A 27,047-nucleotide genomic window follows, 5' to 3' on the forward strand; every position below is an offset into this window, starting at 1 on the left:
AGCCATCCCCTTTAAGACTCATGTAGAAATGAAAGAGTGATAGGGAGATGTTGAAACCTAATGCTTAGTGTTTAAAGATAATATAAAGTTTTGGTACCTCAAAAGTTTCCCTGAGTTTCCTTGTCTTAGTTTGTGTTTCAGGTTAAAGTACCTTTCATATAACTAACACTGTGAGACTTACTCGCCCCAAAGTGCTCTCATGTCTTAGTAATCATGCAATAATGGTTTCGTACAATACGTGTATATTGATTGTCGCGGTACCGTGTCGAGTCAAACTAACGGCCCGTTCGAATTGTTCAGAGCCCGCTCTGCTCTGGTACGAAACCATTATTACATGATTACTAAGACATGAGAGCACTTTGGGGCGAGTAATTCTCAGTGTTAGTTATATGAAAGGTACTTTAACCTGAAACACAAACTAAGACAAGGAAACTCAGGGAAACTTTTGAGGTACCAAAACTTTATATTATCTTTAAACTTGGTAAAGGTACCATATAATAGCCTGTGACAGTTAGTGCACAGTGTCAAAGTTTGGAGATGGAAGTGCTCACTTAGTCACCTTTTGCACTAAAGAAGCAAGGTTCTGTGCACCTGTAAGGTTTTATTTTTTGTGGCTTCTCACATTGGCAGTGCATTGTCCTTAAAATTGGTTATTGCTTTTGTGATGGAAGTGCATTTCAAGTGGAACTGGATGTACATGTGTATTCTGTTCTTATGGGTGATTAAAATGCATTTCAAGTATGCTTTTTGCGCTTACATTATGTACATTCTGAATTTTAACAAATTAACGAACTGTTACATGAGACCATGCATATACAGAAAAGAAATATCAGTGCAGCTTTTTGTTCATAAAACTATTACCTTTAAACTATTAGCCTTCTAGTTATAGAAACCATAAAACTATTAGCCTTCTAGTTATAGAAACTTTAGCATGATTCACTAATTAAAATATTGGTGATAGTGCCAATATGTTGCCTATAGCAGCTTCAGGGTCCCATTTCATGAAAAGTTGATACGATAGCAACTCTTGCTGGAATGGCAATTGTCATGGTAATGACAAGAATCCATATTCCTGATTGGCTGTTGCTATTGGAAGTTGTCATTCCAGCAAGAGTTGTTATCCTGACATCTTTTATGAAATGGGGCCCAGATACTCAGATCATAATATCAAGAGCAAAAATGTGCATATAACTTAGTGGCAATCCAAGCTAATGCTCATTAGTTTAAGAATAATGATAAATGTTGACATTTTATGAAATGATACTGACCAAGTTCCTTCATTGGATATGTCTTCAAAAAAAAAAATCTTTCTGTTCTGAACACCATGCTTCTATGCTCAACTTTTTTTTTCTTGGGTGGGGGGGGGGGGCAAGGAGGGTTCTTTTCTTAAACTCTTTTGTTGCATACAATGTCAGGGGCATTTTAAGCACGCTGATCCTTAGAGGGTTGAAATGTTGGGCCTAGCAACATGGTGCAGCTGTTGGCGATGCAGTGGGTTGGTGGTGATGTGGTAGGTGTGTATGCCGATGTGACACCTGCTCTACCAGGGGGTAAATTATAGAGCCGCCTGTGATGGCAAAGTGCTCTCAAGGAACAAACACAGTAGCTAACCCCTCCCCCTTCAAATAAAGAAGAAGAAGAAGACAGCTCAGCGAGAAAAAAAGAAGAAAGACCAAAACAAACTTTTTAATGTTTTGAAAGAGGGGGAGGGTAATGAAGACAAATGAGGTGGAACGGTTGGCGTTCCACCCTTGCTCGTTATCCATCATTCCAGAGCTTCACGCTAAACATCCATCAATCCAAGTCCCTCATTTGCCGAAAAGGATTTAGTCTCTCCCATCTCTTTCTCTCACTCCCTCTCTCCCTCTCTCTCTCTCTTTATATATCCATCTTTCTTTCTCTCTATATATCTCCTCATTCTCTTTATTTCTATTCATTTCTCTCCATTTTTGAAAAAAAAAAGAGAAGATATCTGTCTGTCTATCTGTTTATTCATCTTCATTCTTCCGTGATCTCTCACTCGGATTCTACCCGCCTCCGGAATATGCATCTTTTGGTTTTTTTCTGGTGTGGACCTGTGGATACCACCTGTCACGGAGAGAGCTCGCGTGTTGGAAAGAGGCTGACGGTGATTTGGGTTAAACGCTGGATCAGATTTACGAATCGCTGCGCGACGATTGATCGGAGGTCCCTCGAGCACCGGCTGACTGCTTTTATGGCATTTGACCCCTTCTCTCTCTCTCTCTGGCATTCCATCAATCTCAATGTTTTTCTTTGATTGCGGGTAGCCAAAAATTCTCTTCTCATACTACTTTTTAGAAATATATTCTTACCTCTGTTGTAAAAGATATGAATGATGGGATCGCATTTTCTCCCCTCAAATATAAAAATTACGACTGTTGATATAGTATTTAACCACTGCCATAAATTTGTGGTATCCTAATGATCAAAAGCTCGTTATTGGGCATCAAACCTATTGATGATCTAATTATTATACCATATAGTGTATTTTGTAGACAAAATGGAGCTAAAAAATGTTTTCTTGATTATAGAGTTGGTTTTTCCCAGTGTGAACTTCTATTGGATGTTAGCTTCAAAGATCAAATGGAAAGAAACAAAATATTTGACTTTGCAAAGACTTGAATCTACCAAAACATACATTGTATTCATTACCTGGTTCTATTTCAAATGTGTATGCAGGCTTTCGGCAAATATTTTTCAATAGCCCGCTTTATTTGTTTCCATACATTCCTTCTTTAGCAGAAATTGAAGAAAAAGAAATCAAAATTCAGTGCCAGTAAATCCCAGATCCCAAACACGAAAACATAGAACAGCAAAATAAACTGTGCGGCACATCTGGGCAGGGTATGGTTAATAACTCCCCAAATCCTATTGCCATTGCCACGTGTTTCAATTTAGCTCCGCCGACCTTTGACCTTTGGATTCTTTAAAACGTGGCTGGCTCCTATCGTGATTACCATCTTAACCATGTCATATTTTGAATTCATGTGGAAAAGATTCAAGACATTCACCCCCGGCAGCCACACCAACAATATAGCCAAGGAAAAAAAAAAGAAAAAAAGGAAAAGTGCAATATAATTATACCCTGAGGTCAGGAGGGCTATAATTGGTTTCTGCTGACATGGTGGAAAGAGTTTCTTACAGACATACAGACATACAGTGTATTGCACAGCCGTGGAGGAAAATATGCCTTTGTGGTACAACCATTGCGTCTCAGGAAATGAATTGCGATTCAGGGCAAGATGGACATGGCTACAACTTTTTTTTTTAGTGTTGTGAGAGTTCAAATGCTCAAATCATTTACACCTGCCAAACTCCTTCTGTTAAGAGTTTACTCACAAATGTTTTATTATTTTCCCAAACAGACAGACCTTGCTTAATTGATTTTGGGGTATACGCAGCTCCTTGGCAGTCAAAAAGCTTTTCCCTTTGTGGCAGTTGTTGTGTCCATATAGTCTATATCAAATCTTTCTCCCTCCTCCCTCTCATGTATGATTGAATGTTGATAAGGAATGACACGGGAATGTCGTGAGGATGATAAATGTGCTTCCAGTCATCAGCCTCCAGTGTAAACTTGTTGGTCTGATCATTTTGGGGTGAAGGAACTTTTCTCCCTTTCTCCTCTTTAAATGATAACCGTCTTTGCATTACCATTTGATATCGATTCAAAAGAGGACAATCAAGTGAATTGTTCTCTGGAAGAGATGAAATCTCACATGTCATTTCATTACAAATTGTAACACTTAAATGCATGCCACCTCAAAGATGTCATAATACTGTTCATTACATGCAGGTCAAGATCCCGTGACCATATGGTGGACTCTGAGGCCCAGTGGACGGCTGTGCAGGCCGGTGAGGGCGGCCAGAGGGGAGAGGTGCGGGAACCGGGTGATGCGGTGGTCAAGAATCTCAAGAATGGGTGAGAAAATTGTTTGGATTTTTAAAGTATAAACATGAACAACTGCTGCAACTGCTGCATCTTCCTCATGTTCCCCCCCCCCCCTGACTGTAATGGTTATAGGACTGAGTGATGCATGGCAAGATTTGAAGGACCCTCCTCTGTAGTATTTGGGTCACTCAAGGGCCAGGGTATGAGGGATGAGGTTTTGATGTACTTACAAGGGTATGGTTTGGATTTTGGTAAGGCTCAGTGTGTAAGTCAAACCCCATCTATGCCTGGATTGGCGATGATTTTTCACTAGCCTCACTCATTTGTAGTGTTCATCCATTCCACTACAGGAGAATCTTTCGGAGTTGAGTGGTCGGAGTTTGTCCATGTGGCTGATTTAAATGCAACAACCACAGAAATTGTTTTATATATTTTCTTTAATATGATTAGCATACCATCTGATTTAATGATTTTCAGTCTGTGTGCTTGTCACCACAAGCTGAAATTTTGGAATACGCATCAAATCCATGAGCTGCCTAAATTTTGGCACTTGTTCACAACTGCTATAGATAAAAAGGAGTTAACTTTCACATTCAAACAGAAAAATGCTTAAGTTGTCCGTTTAGTGAAAGAACAGGCATGCATTGTGTTGCAATGAACTTGGATTAAACTGAGTAAGTATTTTTTCCCTCTTGCATGTGTAAAGATGTATGCACAAGTCTATTATTAATTTAGTCCATTTCGTGTGCGTGACATGCTTGCTTACTATCTATGCCTTTAAAGTGAACCGAGATGCCCAAAATCACAGAAGTACTCTGAAAAGTACACATTAGTCATAATGCCATATCTTATTTTTTCAATTTCCGCCCTATTTCATGGAGACAAGTGCACTCAGGGAAATGTGCGAGCAATTTACATCATGCATCGCATGGGCTGGATTTAGCCAATGTTTGCTTTTGCGCAACATGTAATGCTCTTTTCGTGTGGCAAGAATGTTGACTTGCGTGTTTGTGTTCTCCTCATGCGGCATCGCGTCATCGCCCACTCCAATGATGAACTGTAAACGAGAAGTGGGAGGAAGTATATGATCACCTTGCCATCTCACTCTTTTTCTCTCCTCTCCTCTCCTTCTCCTCCTCCCCCGCCCCTGGGCGCGCTTCAAGGTGGCGGAGGGCGGTATTGGGGCAAAAGCATTTCGAGGGGGATTTAGGGAATAATTTCTGGCATTCTGGAGCTACCCACCTTGCAGTGGTTTTAAGAGGTCCCTCGTGACTGTATAGTCAACGCATACGCACTTCTGATCCAGGGAGGCCTTCGTTCGGCTTTTGCCTTTCTCCTCGTCTGTCACAAATGTATTCAATCGTGGGACGTGTTCTCACCTGCTAATGTCTTTGTTTGTCTGGCAATACGTGTTGTACTGGAATGCACTTATAGTACTGTCATTTTATTTGTATATTCATGCCTCGTGAGATGTGAAAATGTCATTTGTCATGTTGTAATACCTGTGATGATGAATTTACTACATAAAAGATATAGATTAAATCATTACAACAGATTAGCAACAGATTTTAGGATTATCATTTAATGTGAATATTAGTGATCTAAATACGTGTAGCTATGCTCCCATACAAATCTCAATATATTGGGTTTGCTTCTGTGACTTGTGATTCACATTGTTTCTTTGTGGGAAATTTAATTTGCTCTGTGTACAATGAAGGTCAAAAATTACTGTTCTTGCATCATGTTTTTTAATTCTTCTTTAATAGTGCAGAAGTAGATTTGCTGGATAACAGGTATTTACAAAGTAAAATCAAAATGAAAGAAAGACGTCAAAATTTCTACATACTGCATAGTGACAATACTTTTGCAAAAATATGAAATCTTTCAAACTTTTAGCAAGTAATCAACAGTACAGACTTAAGGCTGAAGTGCACAAATCACCACTCTGTGAAACAGAGAACTGATCCGTTGTAAATGTTTTGTAGCAGTAATGCGTAAAGCGTTGTGTCGTGTGTCAAACGTGCAGAATGAAATATGTACATATTCGATTTTGGAGGTTTTTAACCAACATATTCTTTATGAATCTATATATCTCTCCTGCTTTAGCGCAGTTTGCTGACAACGCTTATGACATAAAAGTTAGTATGGAATGCAAAGTACATGTCGTGCGAAGGTGCATTCACACTACCTGACAAAACTTGTAACAGACGATCGGCAAATGATAGAATGTGTTGTTCGGTGAAGTGGGAACACCTTTTTGCAACGAGTGGGAACCCTGTTTGGGACGAGGAGGGCTTACGACTGAGATTTTGGCAAAGGCCTCCGAGGATGGCCCTCTGTAATTGGATAGGGCTTCGCGAGGTCTCCACGAAACAGGATCTGTTTTTGCTTTTCTTGCCCGAAGGCAAGGATAGGGGTCAGAGGGGGTCAACAATTAGGGTTATTCGGCAAAGCTCAAGGTCACAGCGATGGTTAAAAGACGTTCTCAAATTTTCCGCGTCACTTACTTCGCACTCTGCTGCCTGTCTGTCTGTTTTTTCTGACTGTCTGTCAGTCTGTCTTTGCTGCCCCATCAAGAGGGCTGAAGATGTTGAAAAAATAGTATGTAAGGCGAGAAGTGTTCTTTAAAGGGGAAGGCTAGTAACTGATCAGTGGGAATCAGTGGAAATGCTGGGAGATGATTGTTCCAATCCTTATGGGATTCATTCAAGAGTTCATTGTATATCTATTGTTGTGTGAAAATGATTTGCTTCAGAACGGTCTCATATTCAAGTAATGTGCAGATTAATGCTCCGTCACTGACCAGGGACGCTAACCTGGAAGCATTAAACTGCACATTACTTGAATATGAGACCATTCTGAAGCAAATCATTTTCACACAACAATAGATATACAATGAACTCTTGAATGAATCCCATAAGGATTGGAACAATCATCTCCCAGCATTTCCACTGATTCCCACTGATCAGTTACTAGCCTTCCCCTTTAAAGAACTCATTGTGGGGATTTTTTAAAGAGAATTCATGTGAGAAATCCCTGAAGTAGTTGTGCATTGCACACTTTTTCTGGTATCCCAGTGGGTGATATAGTAAATTCTCATTTGTGTGCGGATCACACAAACTGTGTTTTCATCTCCTCGCTGTGTACAACGTGAATGTACATGTTCATTAGCAGATCGATGCTAGCCTTTTGATCATTTCCTGTGAAAATAATTGTATTTCTCTTTTTTGTTTTATGATCGTACCCTTGAATCTATGTGTTACATTTTGTGTATGGTCTCTTTTTTTCTTCTTTTGACATCAAAATGAATTTTCATGCATATTTGATCTTATCCCATTGAGGACAAGTCCCAAGTATACTTGGGAAGGTGTCTGTGGGAAATGCATGTTGAAGCAAAATCAGTGTCCTCAAGGGGTTAATTGAAGTTATTCTCTCACACAGCTGTCACTAATGTGCTACTCTACGGAATTATGGGATTGAAAATGACCAGTGCTGACCAATCAAATTCTTTCTCTCCTCCTGTCATTTCTGTCTTCTAAAGGTATGATCCAACAGAAGCATCTGATGGCTACAAGTGGTACAAGGAACGCAGGTTGGTCAATTGTGATCTTTGACGGGTAGCAGCAGGGTATAGTCTCACACTCGTTTGACCATTGCCACAGGGAGGCGATGCTGCCACAATCTGCTGGGTTCTGTGTTTTACAGAAGCTTTTGTGGCAATTCACAACATCAGTCAGTACCTCTTCCCTGTCGAAGAGGATCCTGCAGTTATCGCTCCTTTTAAAGCTGTTGAATGATCACAGAATGCCATCTAGAGATAGCAGTTGGAATCAAAATTGACATCTTCTATCATCTTTACGAAATAAAAGATATAGTTGCCTGTTTTGTTTTCATTCCCCAATAACGTGACGGTGTGATCACAGTTTGAACAGTGATTTACATTTGAGAATGATTTTTTTTTTTTTTTGTAATGCAGCTACAACCTTATTCCCCCATAAATTAATATTAAAGCTGTAAATGAATACAATGATTGATAGACAAACAATTCAATAAAGAAATAAGGAAATAAATGAATAGGAACCCAAGGAAGGTAGTACACATCTGTATCTATATATATACATATATATATATATATATATATATATATATATATATATATATACATATATTACGGTATTCTCTCAAGATACATTGTGCTATGCATCATATTAATAATATATGATATCAAATCAAAATAAACCAGTTTCTTTTTAAAAAAAAAAGCTTCCTTGAGTTACTTTAAAAAAAAAGCAAAAACAAAAACATGAATGTGAACAAATCTATCCCAGAGGCCTTTGCAAACATATGAACCACTTCCTGTGAATACCGTGAACACTAGCATGTGCAGTGTGTTTATGTTCCCAGTCTGATGATTGATTAAAGCGAATGTCTTTGTTTCCACCACACAGCCAACTGGAGGACATCAAGGCGTCCACAGAGCTGCGGAAACACATCCAGCTCGGCCTGCAGGATCCGTCGGCCGAGGAGGACCTCCAGAATATCGCCTACACCAAAGTCGTGTGAGTATCTTGGGGGATAGATAGAAATGGAAAGAGATCTCTAAGTTGAATTTTACTCGTTCATCATAGGGTTCTCTGCCGCTACCCCCTCCCTTTTGTAGGCTAATTTGTTAGACTTGTTTGACCATGTGGAAGCTTTTTGTCAATTTGATCTAGAATATTCGATGTCACATGCCAATTTTCAGGTTACAGATGAGCGATTATGTGATGAGTGTTTTTTTTTTTCTGCTGAATGTTTTGAGTGGTCTGCGTGCTGTGTTCAGCACTATCATTTCTGGCTGATATGAATGACAGTGAAGCAATTAAACATAGTTATTTTCACTGAAGGAAATTCTTTAAAATGAGTCAAGTGTATCAAAAATATTTCTCCTGTTCATCTTTTATTGAGCTGGGATTCTACATGTACACTTCAAGGAACTACTGTCCAGCATTGGTTGATAGAAATGACAGGAGATAAACATTCTGATAAATCAAGAAAATAAACATGTATTTTGTCCACAAAAAAAAAGAAGAAAGGATGTTTCTTTGTGCGTACCCAGCTGATGAGTGCTTTGTATTATGATTTCAAAACTCTCATGTGAGTGGATGTGAATGACCTTCAGTTATTTCATGCCCTGTGCAGGACTGAGGATGGGGTCGCGATACGAGTGAGCCACTCTGCCAACCGACCCAGGTCGCGACCTTCCAGCGGTGCATACAGGAGAAGCAGAGGAGAATTCACCGAAGAGTACGTTGACCTCATAGAATTTTTTATTATCTTATGAATTCTAAGCTTTTATAGTTTAATTGTGAATTCATCTCAGTCATCTTTATATTAATGGAAATGAAAATGAAACATTTCTCTGTGAAATAACTGAGGAATTGTAGAAAAATTGAAGTGTTTTTGTAAGAAACAGCATCAAGGTGTACTAGAGTAGTGAAGGAGAAAAAAAAAAATCCTATGAAACTCTAGCAATGTCAGTTGCACTAATGAGCAGTCATCACACAAAAATGTACTTAGCTCTCTACCGGTATCTGCCTTTTTAATCTGGATGAATTATTTTCAAAGCGCTCTTTTGTTCTCCTGTAGAAATGAGAGTGTGCATTCTGGGAAGGGCAGTATGCATTCAAAGCGGTCCACCGTCAGCCGCCGAACGGACCCGGGCCCCCAACGGAATGGCTCCTACAGGCATTCCATGCCTCTCGATCTTATCGAGACAGGTCCGGATGCGCGATCTACCCGGCCGCCGAGGCCGGTATCATACTACGAGAGCGACAACCAGCGGGATGGTCGCAGGCATCGCAGGCAGCGTGAAGAGGTAGGTGCCAACAGATGGCGACATCTTGACATTGTCCGTGATAAGAGATGATATCCATTTTCATGATTACCTCCAAATAAGTGGAATCAAAATTGGCACCCACTGTGCCTTTTTTTTTCCATTTAGGGTGTCTGAAAAGAACTCAGTTTGTTAGCACTCTCAAGCCAAATCTAACCACACTCAGATTCAACCTGCCACCCAGTACCTGCTCATTCATCTGCGTGGGCAAGAGGATGTATTCATAGAGCAATTAGCTCAAGGACACAAGATGCCCCAGCAGGGCTTTGATCCTGGACCTTCTTGCAGAAAGCAGAGTGTGTGATCCACTAGACCATCACATCTCTGTGTGTGAAAAATGAGGACTTTGCCTTGAATTGAAAGTTATCACAAATATAGTGGATTTTATTATCCATACAATGAGCACAGAAGTGTGGAGGTCACAGTGGAAGTAATCACATGTGATGCAAAAGCAGTCAGAAGTCTGCTATTACCATATTTCATGGAGCCATTCATGATTGTGACTAACTTGTGCAGCCTGAATTTCTTGGTTAATAAAGATACATTGTATGCTCCGATTGTTCTCTGCATTTTCACTGCACAAATATTATGTAATGCTGCTTGGCAGTTTTTGGAGGGTTTTGTATGAAGAAAGTGATCACTCTTAATCCCAAGGTAATTTTTGTCATGGCCATCATTACTGCTATTTTGTCTGCAGTCAAACAGAGACAGAAGTGGTTCAGGGTCTACCGTAGGAGGAGGAGGAGGAGGAGGACATGAGGAACTTCCTAGCTACCTCTCGGCTCAAAGGGGTCAGGGGATGTTCGGTCAGCAGCAGCGTGCAGATAGTGACCGATACTCCAGTGCAATAAACCAGTCTGAAATGGTGGGTTTACTCCCTTCTTTATAGCCTTTCTTCATTCTCGTAGCATTTTTATGCATCCGCAACGAAGTGGCCGGAGGCATTATGTTTTCGGGTCGTCCGTCCGTCCGTCCGTACAATTGTACGTCCATATGTCCGTCCGTCCCGTTTTGTTTTTGTCGATATCTCAAGAACCGTGTGGTGGTTTTACATCAAACTTGGTATGAGGGTATATCCTTGGGGGATAATACTTTGTGTGGATTTTAGGGTCACAGGGTCAAAGGTCAAAGGTCACAGGTTATTTTGTGGAAAAAAAAATTGAAATTTCATGTTTTTCTCCATATCTCGCAAATGGTTCAAGGTATCTTCATGGAACTTAGTATATATGCTTGTACCGATGGGCAGTGATTATCTAAGGAAGTTGGGGGTCAAAGGTCAAGGTCAACTCCTCAAAATATCACTACTTTCCTTATATTTATGCAATGAATGAAGGTTGTTTTTTTTAACTTGATGTATACATGTATTACACAATATATATTCTGTGGGAAGTTTCTTGCCAAAAGGTCAAAGGTCAAAAGGTCAAAGGTCAAGTGAAAGTGCTGAATTGCACTTTTTCCTCCATATCTCAAAAGTAACTCAAGGTATCATCATGAAACTTACATATTTATGCATGTTCAACCTAACAGTGATTCTCTTTGGAACTGTGAGGTCAAAGGTCAAAGGCCAGGTCTAGATAATGCTATTTTCCCATTTGATACTGAAATTATACTTTTTCTCAATACCTTGAAAAATTACTCAATGCATAAACTTATAAAAGGGTCAAAAGTCAAGTAAAAATCATCAGTTCCCCAAATACCTGCACTCTGACATTTTAATCATTCATCCAATTGAACCTAGTTCTAGGAAAGTGAACATTCAGCACATTTGTGTCAAACCTGTCATTTTAATATTTTGCCAATTGTTTGAAACTGTCATCACACATTGTCAAGACATTGTACTATAGACCTATTAGGAGAACCATGCATTATGGCGGAGGCATATCAGTCGCCGTAGCGATATATCTAGTTTTTTTAATGTGATCACCCGCTCTCTCTGATCGTACATTCTTTAATCGTATCGGGGCAATAACCCCCGAGGGCAATTACCCCCTGGCTAAATACTGGTTCGTAATAAGGTTAGAGTAAAGATTATGTTAGGGTTAGGTTTAGGGTATAGAGTTTGGGTTAGGGTTAGGATTTGGTTCAGGAATAGTATTAGGGTTAGAGTCAGGGGAATGGTCCGGGGTAATTGCCCTGGGGGTAATTGCCCTAGACCCTCCTGAATGTGTAGTACATTCTTAGTTCAAATATTCCCAAACCAACCTCCAATGTTAATAAACCACGCTCCAAATTGGCTCTCATTGAGTTATGAAAGATGCCTGCTTGCTCATCTTATTGCTGTTAAACTAGGCCCATATACCTGAAGTCACCATTCTGAGTCTTGTTGTTTATCTGCAGCAATCTCAGCAATCAGCCCCTCCGTACGAGGCTGTCATGTCATCGCAGCAGTCTCGCCGGGAAGACAAGGTCGCCTCTCTTCCTCCGTCCTACGCACCTCCGCCCCGCTACGTGTCTTCCCACCAACCCGTCGCCGGGGGCAACACCAATGCATCGTCCCATTTGTCCTCCAGGCTGGAAAGCATCCACAGTCGAGAAGATTCGGGATTCGAGCAGGAGGAGGTGTCGTACGGCACCAGGTAATGTATTGAGGCATTGGACACTCACAGTTGTAACCCCCATATTTGGACCTTTATGAAAGTCAAATATTTTTTCACCTGCTTTAATGCTTTCAAAATGTAGAGAGTTAGTCAAATATTGCAATGCATAATATTTGCTTGAAAATTTGATGGTTTGATGTAGCAAGTTGACACAAGTGCATGTATATAACCCCCTAAAAACAATGGAAGTAAGAGATGTCAACTTTCAGCAAAAGAGATAATATAACTTTTTTTGACCGATGTTTGTCATTTTAATACTCACTGGCAAGGAGGAAATTTTACCCATTTGTACTTTTTTGCAAGGTTTTTTGCCAATAAGGAATGAGTTTATTCGACTCGAATTTTCGGCGGCCTCCACCATCTTCAGGAGTCTCGACAATGACAGTACCAAAACACAAGTCTGTATATGAGTGCGCACTCTACATGTTAAATTTGTGTTTTGGTACCGTCATTGTCGACTCCTGAAGATGGTGAAGGCCGCCGACAATTCGAGTCGAATAAACTCATTCTTTATTGGCAAAAAAATGCATTACGAGTTTATTTCTTGATTTTTCGTTTTATATATATATATATATATATATATATATATATATATATATATATATATTAGTTTAACATTAGCTTTAACTTGTTTGCATACACCAAGAAATTTAGAAACTAAAAATCTTAGAGAGTCATCCTCTAGTCTTAGTTTTGGATAATTTTCTCTCATGTTTTTTGTAGTCAGCATTAGGGGAAGACATGTGACACTCTATTTTCTTGTATGTGGCTTCCTCAGAACTTGTAGAGTAAATTTTGTCCTTGTGTTGGGTCTTACCCTGGTTGTAACTAATGTTTTGTTCCTAGTGATTTGTAGTGGGTTAGTGTTCACTCTTACCAAGATGTAGAGTAGACTAGCTGATGAGCGTTTTTGTGTTTTGTCTTTTGTGTTTACGTTCCTTTCATTTCAGGGGAGAAAATAACTCGGGATCACTCTATAAGGGTGCTCCCCTCGTTAGTAGCGCTTCCAAATGATTCCAAATTGAGAGGTAATGTTGGTAAAAGAGGTTCTGTTTATTCAATAATCCTGTCCCTTTCAGGCATACCTTAATTGATGCATACCCCTGTTGTATACATGTATATATCTATATCCATACCAAACAACTACCTGCATGATAGCAGTGGGTACTGTCTTGTCCTTGTTAACACCTACCACTAACATGAACCTAATCGCATCGTAAACTTTTCGTGCATTTACTGTTCTCTTTTTGTCTCTTTGCTCTCTTGTCTGTCTGTCCGTCTCTCTGTCTCTCTGTGTGCCGGTACATTCATTGCACTGTGGTCGTCATCTCAACATCAGCAGGCATTTACGGACTGTATACATCTAGTGCATTCTCCCATTCTGTAGATCCATACAATTATTTTGCATTATTTTTCTTCCTTTTGATGATAACATTCTCTTCCGCTTGCCATCCATACCATTCCTTCTTCATGCTCCCTGCCCCCCCCCCCATCCTACCCCTTACCCAATTCTACCAGATCCCATCCGAGACATGAGACCGTGCCAATTCATCCTCACGACAGACCGCATCCGCGTATCCATGGCGACTACCCCCCTTCAGAAAGACATCATCAGGGCCCACAAACCGGATATGTATCTCATGGGCAATTTCACGTTCATTCGCCCAGTCAGCAACTGCCAAGCATGCCAGATCACTATCATCAGGACTTGTCCAATCATAAAAGCTCCTCATCACATCACCTGTCATCATCAGCACCCCATCCTATACCACTCACCCATCAACAAATGGCTACCCAAGCAAACCCACCACATTCTGCCCATGCAAGCACTGTGATCAACGGCCACCAGAGACTTAAAACGCCATCTGTAGTGATGCAGACTGCACCCACCCTTCCATCTGGTAGCCAGAGCTCCTCTGTTGGGGCGGAGTCCGCATACGGAGGGTCGGACGTGATGCACAGCGATGCGACACCGTTGCCCAATGGCCTCCCACAACATCGGAACAGCTACGACGCCAGTATCGGTCTCGTCAGTCACCGGGCGGGTCGCCTCCACTCCCAGGTGGGCATTCAGGCGGTCAGCGAACTCCTGAACGAGTTGGACAAGCTGGGCAGAGGTGGGGTGAGGGGCAGTAACCAATCCTCCATGTCCAGCAGGAGCAGTGCCGTGGGAGAGAAGATGCCGCGTAAGTCATGGGGGGTGTGGGAAGGGCGTGGCAGTGTGATGCACCCCGCTTCGCAGCAGCATCCCAAGCATGGCGGGAACTCCCATCCCAGTGCTCCCCCCGATTGCGTTCCAAATCGAGACATTTATCGGTTGCCGGTTGTGGTGTCAAGGTGGGTTACTATTAACATTGCTCTTCTGTTATCCTTCAAACCCTTTGAAAATTTATCAAAGTTTTCCTTCTGCGTCAACCTGTACTTGTTGGAAGGAGTAGCTCTTGCAATATCTTGTATGGGTTACGACAAAGCAATCAAGTATCTATGGAGATATATGATGTTAAGAACTGGCAAAGGGACACACCCATTTTCTCACTTAATACATACACTCACATACGTACAAACTTGAAGGAATGGGGAGGTATTCAATGAGAGGGGTGGTTGTGGCTAGTTCAGGTGCTTAAGGGACAAACTGTACGTCTCCACATTTGTTTGATAAAGAGGATTTATACCATGTGTATTTCAATATATATTCAGATAGTATTTTGAAGCATCTTCCTGGTAACATATGATTAACCCTAAAAAGACTGGGCTATTTTGGTAGCTCGAAAGACTGGGGGGGGGGGGGCCTAAAGGGCCCCCCCTTAAGATCTCGGCCGTGGATCGCGCGATCGCCGCGGAAATTTGCACAATGGTAGTGTGCGATGTAATCTACAAGATCGTATATTTAAATTTTCCAAAATAGTCTTCTTTTATTTTATTTTGATTAATTATGCTAATTTATGCAAGAAATCAGACTTTTTTATCTTAATCAGTAAATAAAGCTCCAAAAGTGCTCATTTTTGGTCTAGATATTCTTTGTAGCATTCTTAGCAAATATACTTGAAAAAAAATTCGGTATCAAAATTAATTTCTTATTTATTTTATTGTTTTATGAATTTCTTATGTATTTCTTTGTTTTTTCGACCTTTTGTTTTTGTTGTTTTTTTCAGCAAAATTTGTGGCAGACCCTTTTTGAAGCATAATACTACTAAAACAAATTGATTTTAGCCATTGAGAGTAAAAATAAGCATATTTATATGAACCATGTGATAAAAATCAATTTGTATTGACTTTGTACACAAAATCACATTTTTGAGCCATTTTCGGTCTCACGTGCATGTACAAAAAGTTATGTAACTTCAGAACCGTACCCCCGGGCATCACAAATTTGGTGTCAAAATGTGCGGGAAACTCGAAAGAAAAAAGTCATAGAGCATCGCGGCGAGAGCATTGCGTGTTGCTGAGTAATCGCGCGAAATGTCGAGGGGGGGGGCCTTTTAGGCCCCCCCAGTCTTTTTAGGGTTAAAAGGGGGCACATTTTTTGTGTATGATGTGTGTGTAAATTATACATCATGACCTGCAAGTTGAGAAATATATCATCAATTGCCTATTTAACGGCATGAAGCCTATAGGAGGTCTATAGTTCTGTTCAAAAAAGCTCACTTCCTCAGTTCCTTATCTGTGATTCATATTCTACCAGCATGGACCCCACGCAACTTAACACTGCAGCATTTAGTTTACGCTAAGCTGTTGCATTGCCTGCATGGAAGTCGCAGAAGGAAAAGCATGCATGTCAAACTCTGTGATTGAACAAGCAAAATAGACGTAGAACACAAAGACTTAGAGTGTATGCATGTGTTGGACAAAGACCCTTCTCTTGTGTTTTTGGTGCCATTTTCTGCAAGTTAGCAATTCGTCGCTCAAATAATATGATTTTGCATTTTTGAATGAACCTGGTGAATAACGGACTTTTGAATGAAAGCTGATGAGTCAAAATCAAAAGAATCATAAAGATTTTAGCTGAATCACAAAACTGTTAGGAGCATTTTGCTTATTTGAATTATTTGAATTTTAGCAGGTTACTGGATGCTACAGTAAATAATGTACTGATTATCAGTCATAATAATGGACATTTGATTTTGTATGACAGCTCTTATTCAAACTAACTTTTTCTTGTTCTCTTCTTTTTTTAATGGCAAATACTCTGTTAATGCTGTATGTGGCATCTCTTGATTTAAAACAAGTAATAATATTTGTCTTAGGTATAACATGATCCTAACAAACAAATGCATGTATATTATTCTGCATTATTTGCTGTCATATGCCAAAAATGCCCCATTTTTGTTGCATTTTTCTTCTTTTATTGTCCTAATAGCATATTAATCAAAAGAGAATATATAAACAACTCATATGTTGAAGTTGAAGTGTCAAAAAAACTAACCTGTTGATATCTTTGCTCTGAAGTTAAATCTTTTTGCTTGAAGTGTACTTACGTTTTAATGACTTGTGTGACATATTACACTCTCATGTGAGCAAGATATGTATAAACTTGTTATTCTACCAGCAGCTGATGAGCTCTAATCTGCATATATCATAAGTATCTGTAAACTGCCGTTGTATCTGGTCTGAAACGTTGCAGATTTTGACACCACAATCCAGAGGAGATGCTGTTTTTGTCAAAGAATTTAACTCTGCTCTCATAACCTTTGGCTAGCCCTTCTGCCTATAAGGAGGGGTCCATTTATTGGAATCTAACCAAGACTTTATTGCAGCAGAACAAGAACTTCTGTGCAAATAGTTGTGTGATTTAATGAAGGGATGGTATAGTATTGGTAGAGGTGAGGATTCAGCTTTTAACTTTTTGCAAGATGCTTAGAAGAAACCACTTAAAGCGCTTACAATATTCTAAGAATAATTCAAAGTTTATTTGACAAAAGTCGGATCTGAAATGGCTGAGATATCCCAAACAAAGTAAAACAAAGCGATCCTAATAAAAAGTGGGTCCCACCCTCTATTAGAATTGCTTTGTTTTGGATATCTCAACCATTTGAGAACAAATTTTCATCAAATAAACTTCAAATTCCTTTTATAATTATATGTTCTTTCATATTCAGCTCACCTGAGCCGAAGGCTCAAGTGAGCTATTGCGATCGCTCTTCGTCCGGCGTACGTCATGCGTCGTCCGTCGTGCGTAAACTTTTTACATTTTCATCTTCTTCTTGAGAACCCCTTGACCGATTTCACCAAACTTGGCAGGTAGCATCCCTAGGGGGATAGGATCTAAATTTTTTCAAGTGGGCACCATACCCCACCTGGGGGGCCCCCAGAAGGGCCCAAACCCCCCCAAAATTAAGGAATCTTAAAAAATCTTCTTCACTAGAACCAGATGTGATAGAGCTAAGTTAATACTCTGAATTAGTACATTGATGACTGTAGTTTCAAGTTTGTTCATGGCAGAATCAGGGGTGCCCCCCTTGGGACCCAGGCATGAGGCAAATCTCTCGTTTGAAGAAGCTACACCCCTGTAGACAATGCCAGTGTATATCTTGGCAATCAAGGGGGGGGGGGGGCACCCGGGAGAGGGGGAGATTGTTTTGGTTTTGGCATGGGCTATGTAGCTCCATGGTGCGTGTGTGTGTCGACAAACTTCTACAATGCTCTCCTTCTTATTCCTGTATTTTCATTATTTATGGGTCAAATTTTTTCGTTCGAAATTCAAAATGGATGACTATAGAATTTCTCAATAGAATATAAAATCTAAAACTTTAGAAAGAAAAGAGAAAATTGAGTGCACTTTCAATGGTCTGCCACAGGCAGATATCCTTATCATGCTCTTACGTAATATGACAGCTGTTGCAGTCATTAAACCCTGGCTTCGCCTCCAGGTTTGCCACGCCTGAGTAGAAAGTTATTTTGCAGTGGGCAAATACATCTACTCCCACTTCTCACACGAGGAATTGTTAGGGGGGTATAGCACCCCATCGGCTTCGTTTGGCGATGGGGTCTCGCCTCAAACGGGGGTTTGACGGCATGGGAGGGGGATGGGGAGGGGTCCTAATGGGGCCCAAATTGTACATTTTCATCTTTTTCTTGAAAATACCATTATGAACTTTCACCAAAGTTGGCAGGTAGCATCCCTAGGGGGAAAGAATCTCATTCCCATCAAATGGGCACCATGCCCCACCGGGGGGGCCCCAGGGGGCCTAAATTTGGATCGAAATTGTAAATTTTCATCTTTTTCTTGAAAACCCTATCACACATTTTCACCAAACTTGGCAGGTAGCATCCCTAGGGGGATAGAATCTCAATTCCATCAAATGGGCACCATGCCCCACCTGGGGGCCCCAGGGGGTCCCCCCCCCCCCCCGTAAGGAATCTTTACAGATTTTCTCTGGAACCAGAAGTGATTGAGCTAAGTTGATACAATGAGTCAGTATATTGATGACTGTTGTTTCAAGCTAGTTTATTCATGGGAAAATCAGGGGTGCCCTACCCCCACCCCCTTGGGACCCAAGGAAGCTTGATGGGATGGGGGGGGGGGTCCAAATGCGGGCCTAAATTTTTATCTTGCTGAAAACAACATAACGGATTTTCACCAAATTTGGCAAGTAGCATTCCCATGGGGATAAGATTTTAAAGTGTTTGAATGGGTACCATGCTTTCCCTGGGGGCCCCAGGGGGTCCAAACCTCCTAAATTAATGGATATTCAATAATATTTTTCTCTCATTCTAATCAAAAGTGATAGGGCTTTAAGTCTTTTTTCCCCCCAAGCTGCATTCTATAAAGTACAGTATACTTGGTAGGTATTTTTTTACCAGTGTGATGGAATATGTAAATGGACACCATGCCCCCACTCTCAAAGCTACCCCCACCATAAGTTTCCAATGTTCGCAGGTAAGAGTCTGCAAGAATGCATGGAAGGTGAACTTGCGATACTCAGGTGAGCGTGTGACCCCCGGGTCTCTTGTTCATTAAAGGTTTCTCGTAATCTCACTAAAAAAAGTTGGAAACCTAAAGCCCGATCTCAACCCAAACTTTACCATACCTTTTACTGCCTGCTAATAAATGTTTTACTTGTGTATAAGCCTTTGCCTTTGCTTGGGCAATGAAAAGCAGCATACAGCCTATAGAGGATCAATTAGCAAAACTGTCACTATTATTCAAAATTACAACTGCCTTCACGGAGGTGTTTTCAAAGACATGGATACATAAAATTTGATATGTTTTTTAAACCGTCTTTTCTCAACTGTGGATGAAGCTTTAGAAAGCTTCAATTTGACAGTCAGAAAAGCCCTCGATGATTGAGATTTGCACTGAGAACATTTTCCATGTCATTTTAAACAGTGGTAAGTCTCTTTAAGCAGTAAAAAAAAGAGAGAATAATATAAATAATGAAACAGAAGAAAGAACTACATTGTAGCTTGACAGGATATACATGGACCCAACATTTGTAAGAGATTTGACCAGGAATAGCTCGTTATTTCCACAGTATGTTTCACTTCACTGAGGCAAAAAACAGCTGAAAGGCCCTTTTATGGGTTTGTACAGGTAAGTCAGCTTGCTGTGTAGCAGCTCAAACTGAAAATATGTAGTGATGATGGCGAAACTTAATAATCTGTGTTCATCATTTGCTGCTGTGTTTGAATCACTAGTAAAGCTCTGAAGTTCATATTGATCTTGATGTAGAAAAGATGCACAAAAAAGTGAAACTTAGATAACTGGTAATGTCTGTTATAATCCCTTCAAACATTTATACGTTCGTCATGCTGATAACAGTGCATGTTATTTTTTTCTTTGCTTATTTGTCATCATAGTAAGAAGAGAATGAGCCTGACCACCCAAGAGATTCTTCGCGTGAGCCGCTCGGACGGTCGCAATCATAACGTCGTCACAGAGCTCTGATGCTGGTGCATCTGGTCCCATTGTACGCAGGAATGAAAAAAAGGGGGGCAGCTGGTTGTCATGGTAGTGATGGGATGCGTTCATGTCCACCAAAAATTTCGGAACAATTGGATGTGCAATCAACGTGATGCTTCAACCCCTAAGGCTTCCTTTCTGCTTTTCAGTTTCATTGATATACTAGTAATTGACTCTTTGCCTATGAGAATTTGGATGTGTCATATGTAAGGTGTGGGTAGATTTCAGACTCTCATAGGGAATGAGTTAAAAGTGTGTATTGTTATCACCTTATTCACATGAGCCAGTGCTTTGAAATTATGTTTAACCTCAGTTGTAATATTATGGTCCAGGTATGTATAGAATGTTATATACCTCATATATAGATTCCTCTCATCTGATTGCTTAAAAGTGGAGTCATGAAAATAGCTGTGCCCCATTTTTGATCAAAATGATGTCATGATTTACTGTGCCCGGGGCATACACCGTAGAATCAACTGTGCCCTGTAAATAGGTTTGGAGACAGTCGCAACCCCGTACACATAGATCACTCATATGTACACACCAATGATACGACTGCCGCGCTGTCGATCAGCGTTGATTATGAGTGCTGTAAAAGAGACTAGAATCTATATTTTCGGTATCTATATTTCGGAATCTATATTTTCGGTATATAAAACAAATAATGACAGCTTGATATTCGGAGCACAGTTAAAATTATGTAGGCCCTCAGTGATGTGAAAACCATAACTAACCATAACCATAGTTATGGTTAGTTATGGTTTTCACATAACCATAGTTATGGTTAGTTATGGTTTTCACATCACCTTGGGCCCATAATTTTAACTGTGCCCCTCATAGCAGTCATTATTTGTATACTATTTATGTCAATGTCAGATATCTGTTTACAGTGCTTACCAAATATTATGTCCTACCAAAGCTAATTTGGAGTGTACGAGTTTGTTTTTTCATATACCGGTACTGTGTACGTCATTTTTGCTCAGGTACAAGGAAAGGGAACCATAAGTTTGTGTGGTTCTCTGTTTATTTTTTCTTCTTTTTTATTCAACATTTACTCTCATTTTGGTGATGTTTGCAGACAGACTGATAACTTCTGGTCTAAAAGAAATAAAAACGCTGTCAAAGGTTACACTGATACGGAATACTCAAGGATCATTTTCTCCCGTGTTGCCAATTTTGCAAATACCAGTAGACTCATGCAACTTGCAAAAAATTAATCATCCCCAAATACATGTTGTGCACTGTATTCAGTACTGGATTATCGGATGGTGATGTCATTTTCATGGTACATGTATGAAGGATTGCCTCTAAACACTGATTGTCTGCGTATGTGCCAGTTTCAAACACCTTGATTACTTCATTGTGTCTTCAAATCTGGACAACCTCACTGGTAGCTGAGATTTTGAGAGATTTCAGTTTAGGAATTATATTATCGTACTTTATCACAGCCTTGAATTTAGAATGTTATAATTGACCGACATTTTGTAGGAATCACCATGAAAGCAGCCATCTTGTCAGGTACTAGAGTCAGGAAGATCGATAGTGGCAATTGGTGATGTTTGTTATTCCAAAGGTTTGTTAATCCAAAAATGAAATAAGGTTCATTATTCCGAAGGTTCATTATTCCGAAACACACAGGTTCCCCATAAACCTAGATGTTCATTCATCCAAAAATGAAAAGGTTTCTATGATATGAATGTTTGTACTGTTATTCCAAAGGTTCATGATTCTGAATCTGAAGGTTTGCCAGTCTGAAAATGAAATATGGTTCAATAATCTGAAGCTTTGTTAGTTACTCCGAAAATAAAACAAAGTTTTTTTATTCAAAAGGTATGTCAATCTGAAAATGAAACAAGGTTTGTAAATTCAAAAAATCAGAAAAAAAAATGCATACTAATGAACCTTTGGAAGTAGGAACTTCATTTCATTTTCAAATTAACAAACCAAGAGATGAAAAACCTTCTTTCATATTCGGATTAACAAGTCTTCAGATTAACAAACCTTATTTCATTTCCAGATGAACAAACCTTCTTTCATTTTTTGGATAAACAAACTTTCGGAATAACAAACTGTAACCAGTGGCAACCAAGCAGAATTGTTATAACAGACAGAAAGCGAACACTGACTAATCACCAGTTCAATGTCAAAGCATCAAGTGCAATGTACACAGCGAAACTGGTTTCTTTTTTTAATGCTCTCAATTCTAATTCAGTCCGCAGTCATTGCCTGACCTAGTTTGCATTAACTACACAAATCGCTTTATCTCATTTCGCTTTTCTGAACATGCTATGCAGGCATCTATGCAGATGGTTCTCATATAACCTTGTTTTGGTTTTTTTTTATTATCAGATATATGGCATCCGTGAAAAACTTTTCTTTCCTTGCAAGTGAGTGTTGGTTCCTGCCTTTCATAGCTTTATGGGTCTACCAAATTCTTCCTATGCAATTTTGAGCCATGCTATTTTTTAACTTTTTTAAAGCCGGGAAGTTTTGTGTGATTTCCTTTTGTATTTCAAACTACGTCCATTTTTCTATATGTTTTTGTATATGGGAGCATGTTAAACATTAGGGAAGATAGGGGGAAAATCAAACAATTTGTTGTGTGTATAAATCAAGTGAGATTAATTTTTCACTGATCACCTTTACAAAGTGTCAGACTTGGCACAAATTTCTGTAGTGTACGATGTTGTTTGTAATATGCTGCCTGTGAAATTTATTTAAGTGGTGTAGTTTAGTGTGAATCATTGATCCCCAGTACTTTATTTGCATGTTCATTAGAGATTCGATAACCAAAGATTATTCAATAAAATTGTTTAAAATGGCTATTCTCTTTTTTTCTGTTTTGTTAACCATAAATGATTGGCTGGTACTGCAATTGTATTCAGATGAAGTATCAAGAGAGTGATAAGGTCAGTTTGTGTTTTTAGTAAACTGATCATAATCCAACTTCATATTTCTATGTGCTCTCACTTCTTTATGAAGAATATCTTTACTTATCAGTGGTTCTGTAATTATCAATAGTTAATTGTAGAGTATCAGCTGTCTTCTAGAAATATGCGAAGCAATGTAATTGATTTCTGAAGACATGCTCAGTGGTAATTCCAGTTGAAATAGATTTAAGTTGACTGTATTTCCCAGAGAGCAATACATCCTCGTGATTACTTAACAATCTCTTTTTTTTTCCTTTGGTCATTTTATATACAAATAATTCAGGAAAGTGTAAAGGGGCCCATGCATGCAACATGTTATTGCACATAGGCCTAAAATGAAGGGAGAAAAACAACAACTTTATGAAATTGTCTTGAATTATGGCACAAAAGTTTTGTGATTGGAATGATTTTACATTCCGTCCCCTGTGTACAAACTTTTGATGTCTTGAATTAAAAAATTGATATTGTTTCGTTCATTAAGAATGGTATAATTAGGAGAAAATATCAAAAGGTGTAGACAGACACAAGTACATAATCATTAATGTCATTTCATATAACTTGCTAGTTAAGTCTGCCATGATACATTGTCTTTATCATACCATTCAAGTGCCAGTAGCGAATTGAAAATGGCCCAAGTGTTTGATATAGTAGTCGTATGACTCAGCCATTTTGTATTTTTTGTGCCTTGTTTTTAATACCACCTTCTTCTTTATCTTCTTAACTCTTTGTGAAGTACATAAAGAAAGTTGCAAAATGAATTGTTGGTGCATAAATGGCAGCTCCTGCTTTAATTCTCTCTGGGAGCTATATTTGAGTGAGAATACCCATCTTATTAAGCAGTAGGTGTAGAGTGAGCCATCACTCTGAAAGTACATGTACCTTGCACAAGAAATGTTTGCTATGCACCTGTTATTCGCAAATGATCTTCAGAAATGCGTTGCTCATACTGCCTGTCATTGCTCCTCTTAATTATTCCTATTTTCCTCCTCTGTGTGCTGTATATGCCATACATTTAGCAATTCTAATTTTTTTTTTGAGACTCAAACTTCCTGACAAATTCACGAGTGGTTAAATCTGTAATTGTGGAGTTCAGTAATGAACAGAAAAATGTGCACTTGCGTGTCATACATGTATTTGTGTTTTACATGTTCAATTGAGAGTAGTGAACCGACTTGTGAATTCACAAAAATGAAAACCTTGTCAAATATGGCATATACAGTACTTGAGTTGCTATATCCATTATGCTTCAGTGATTTCGATTGTATGCAAGAGATATCTGCTGCCATATTTATTGATTCAGCATCAGTAATTATGTATTCAAAGATATATTGATTCAGGTTTATCTGTATATTAAAAATTTAGACTTTTTTTATAGGTACCCATTAAATCTAAAAAAAAGAAACTTTGGTTTACACCTTTTTTTTTTAAATTACACAATGTATAATCTTGCTCAAGAGGAATACAGGATATGTTTGTTATTCTGTGGAAATAGATTAATACATTGTACTTTCATATTATAGTATTAACAGCCATACACTTGGTTTAATTTATACTGTATGTTTGAGTATTTAGTTGTGCGAACTATTTTTTAGCTCTGCTTGAATTGACTACATTGCATTTGTGAGAAATATTGCTGTAGATTGTGCTCTGTACCAAGATAGAAACAGCCGCCTTGAAATGTAGGGGACAAAAAAAGAAAATAAGAAATAGAGGCAGCTTATATGTTCATAGACATGTCGAATTGTGTTCAAATGTATTGGAGACAAGGATAACGAAACAGATCAGTACTTTTCAAAGCACAAAGATTCATATCGTGATCATAGTGAAGAAATCGTTTCTTGTGTGCTCTGTAATAATGAGGTGTAAATATTGTTTGACAAGCTCTACCGATCACAATGAAGGTCTTTCTCTATTTTTTATCATATTGAGTTCTTCTGTACATTTTTGCTATACAGTTTGTAAAAAGAAGATGTAAAGAGGGGCCTTATTTTCTGAAATAGTGGTAAACTTTGTAGTAAAGTAAACGGTTGGGACACAAACATCCTGTGTGATAAGTTTATGATTTAACAAACTAAATATTCGCAAAAATTGACTGCTTTGTAGATAATTCGTTGTTTTTGTAGCCTACCTATTTTATGTAACAATGCCTTCTTGAAATATTGTTTGACTTGAAATGGCAGTATAGTAACATATATTTTATAACTTTTTTTTTAATGAGTACACAAAAGATTAGAGTATTAAATGTTGCTTTTGTACACAGTGTTACCAGTACACAAGTGATCTTGTATTCATTAATTTCCAGATAATAACTAGTTTGTCTTTTTTTTTCCACAGTCATCAATGACTGAAATTTGATGTTTACAGATTCATGGTGATACTGATACATTTTACCGGTACCTGAAAATGTGACTGGTCAACAGTGATGCCTGACCAAGACTTTCAAAGAAGGCCAGTGTTTTTTGTCATTAATCGAATGCATATCACCCCTTATATATTTGTAATGCGTGGATGGGTACACAAGCTGTCAACTGAAGTAAGAGGAATAGGTTTCACCGAGATTGAAATTATTTGTTGATAAAATTTTAAGTGCTGTCATAGGCGCTACAATATCCACAAGAGTGGTCCAGGAATACTTTCTATTGCATGGAAGAGCATTGGAAAACTTGAGGTGACATCAGTGTCCATGTGCTGATATATGGGAAAACAAACCAACTGGATAAATAGACAAGCCCACATACAAACAAACAAACAAATATCAAAGCAACCCCCCCCCCCCAATCCTGGAACACTTAAAGAACTACTTTATTGTCATTTGATTTCAAATCTAGTTTTTTCATAAACTGCAATCCCAAGCCAGCATATCCAAAGCATGTGTTGGAACAGTTAACTCTTGATTTACACCATTAATATGCAGTCTTTAAACTGTCATTACAATGTATCATGAAGTGCCCTTGTAATGTTCATTTTGATCTTTGATATGTAAGTTTTAATTTTCATGCTTTCAACTTCCAGTGCATAGAGCTGGAAATGTCCAAGTCCGTTGACTCACATATAAAAATGGTCACGAAATGTATTTTTTATATTCATATGCAGGAATATTAGACTTCCCTTTGTTACCACATGCTTGTACACCGTGTCCATGAGATAATGTGAGCAGAATCAACACGATTAGCCCAGTTTTCATAAAAGTGTCCCATTAATTTTGAGTAACATGGTGTTGTATGGAGATTTGTACTTAAAACATCCTGCAAGAAGAGATATTATTTTTCATATAACTGGAATTATGTAATTTATGCAAATAAAACTGCATTATTCATAACTCGCTGTCTTATTCTTTTATGCCTAGTCAGTGTGGGTGATTTGTACAAGGAAATCAAAATTTCTTGCCAGTGAATGAGGTCTAGAGTCTAGTTCCGTGTATGAGCTCAGGGTGTCAATAATGTTCATTATGAACTGCAGACATGATTTCTCGGAACGTTTGTTATCTGAAGCTGACTAACTAAGTCATTCAAATTTTATGCATATTTTTCACTCATAGGTCGGTCATAACAACCAGAAAACTTGCCTGTCATAGCAACAACCAATGTATGCAGGATTGATTCCAAATAATGAAGTTTATACAGTATTCATGAGGAAGAGGTTAATGGAAAATCTTGCTACTGTACTAGGACCCCAGGAAAAAACAACAACATAAATTTGACTACCAATACTTAATCAGTCTATGGCTATATCTTTCTTGGGCATTGGCATTTCAATAAGATGAGAGTGACATTCAAATGCCTTCTCATTGCTCTACCCCCGTCATGTCTGAATATTGGCAGACAGTTTTTATTAC

General features: G+C 38.9%; 2 protein-coding genes across 2 annotated transcripts in view; both read left to right on the forward strand.

The window, feature by feature from the left end:
- Positions 1-13,396, forward strand: part of LOC139721143 (band 4.1-like protein 4) — a 73,342-nt gene extending 59,946 nt beyond the window's left edge. Inside the window, exons 14-21 of the mRNA XM_071632475.1 lie at positions 3,815-3,940; positions 7,452-7,502; positions 8,359-8,469; positions 9,092-9,196; positions 9,539-9,767; positions 10,483-10,650; positions 12,123-12,361; positions 13,333-13,396. Coding sequence (XP_071488576.1) covers positions 3,815-3,940; positions 7,452-7,502; positions 8,359-8,469; positions 9,092-9,196; positions 9,539-9,767; positions 10,483-10,650; positions 12,123-12,361; positions 13,333-13,396 — 1,093 coding nt within the window. The remainder of the gene's footprint in view (positions 1-3,814; positions 3,941-7,451; positions 7,503-8,358; positions 8,470-9,091; positions 9,197-9,538; positions 9,768-10,482; positions 10,651-12,122; positions 12,362-13,332) is intronic.
- A 772-nt stretch (positions 13,397-14,168) lies between these two features.
- On the forward strand, positions 14,169-20,956 carry LOC139721144 (uncharacterized). The gene is made up of 2 exons (XM_071632476.1): positions 14,169-14,719; positions 20,180-20,956. The coding sequence occupies exons 1-2, from the start codon at positions 14,169-14,171 to the stop codon at positions 20,265-20,267; spliced, it is 639 nt and encodes a 212-aa protein (XP_071488577.1). The 3' UTR covers positions 20,268-20,956.
- The last annotated feature ends 6,091 nt before the right edge of the window (positions 20,957-27,047 follow it).

This window comes from Diadema antillarum, unplaced genomic scaffold (assembly GCF_040938485.1).
Source record: "Diadema antillarum isolate AM-2024a unplaced genomic scaffold, OU_Dant_1.0 scf00000139, whole genome shotgun sequence".
Lineage (NCBI taxonomy): Eukaryota > Metazoa > Echinodermata > Echinoidea > Diadematoida > Diadematidae > Diadema > Diadema antillarum.

Coding starts and splice junctions, on each gene's coding strand:
- LOC139721144 (XM_071632476.1), top strand. CDS start 14,169: ATGGCTACCCAAGCAAACCCACCACATTCTGCCCATGCAAGCACTGTG. Junction 14,720..20,179: donor TTGCCGGTTGTGGTGTCAAG/GTGGGTTACTAT, acceptor TTGTCATCATAG/TAAGAAGAGAATGAGCCTGA.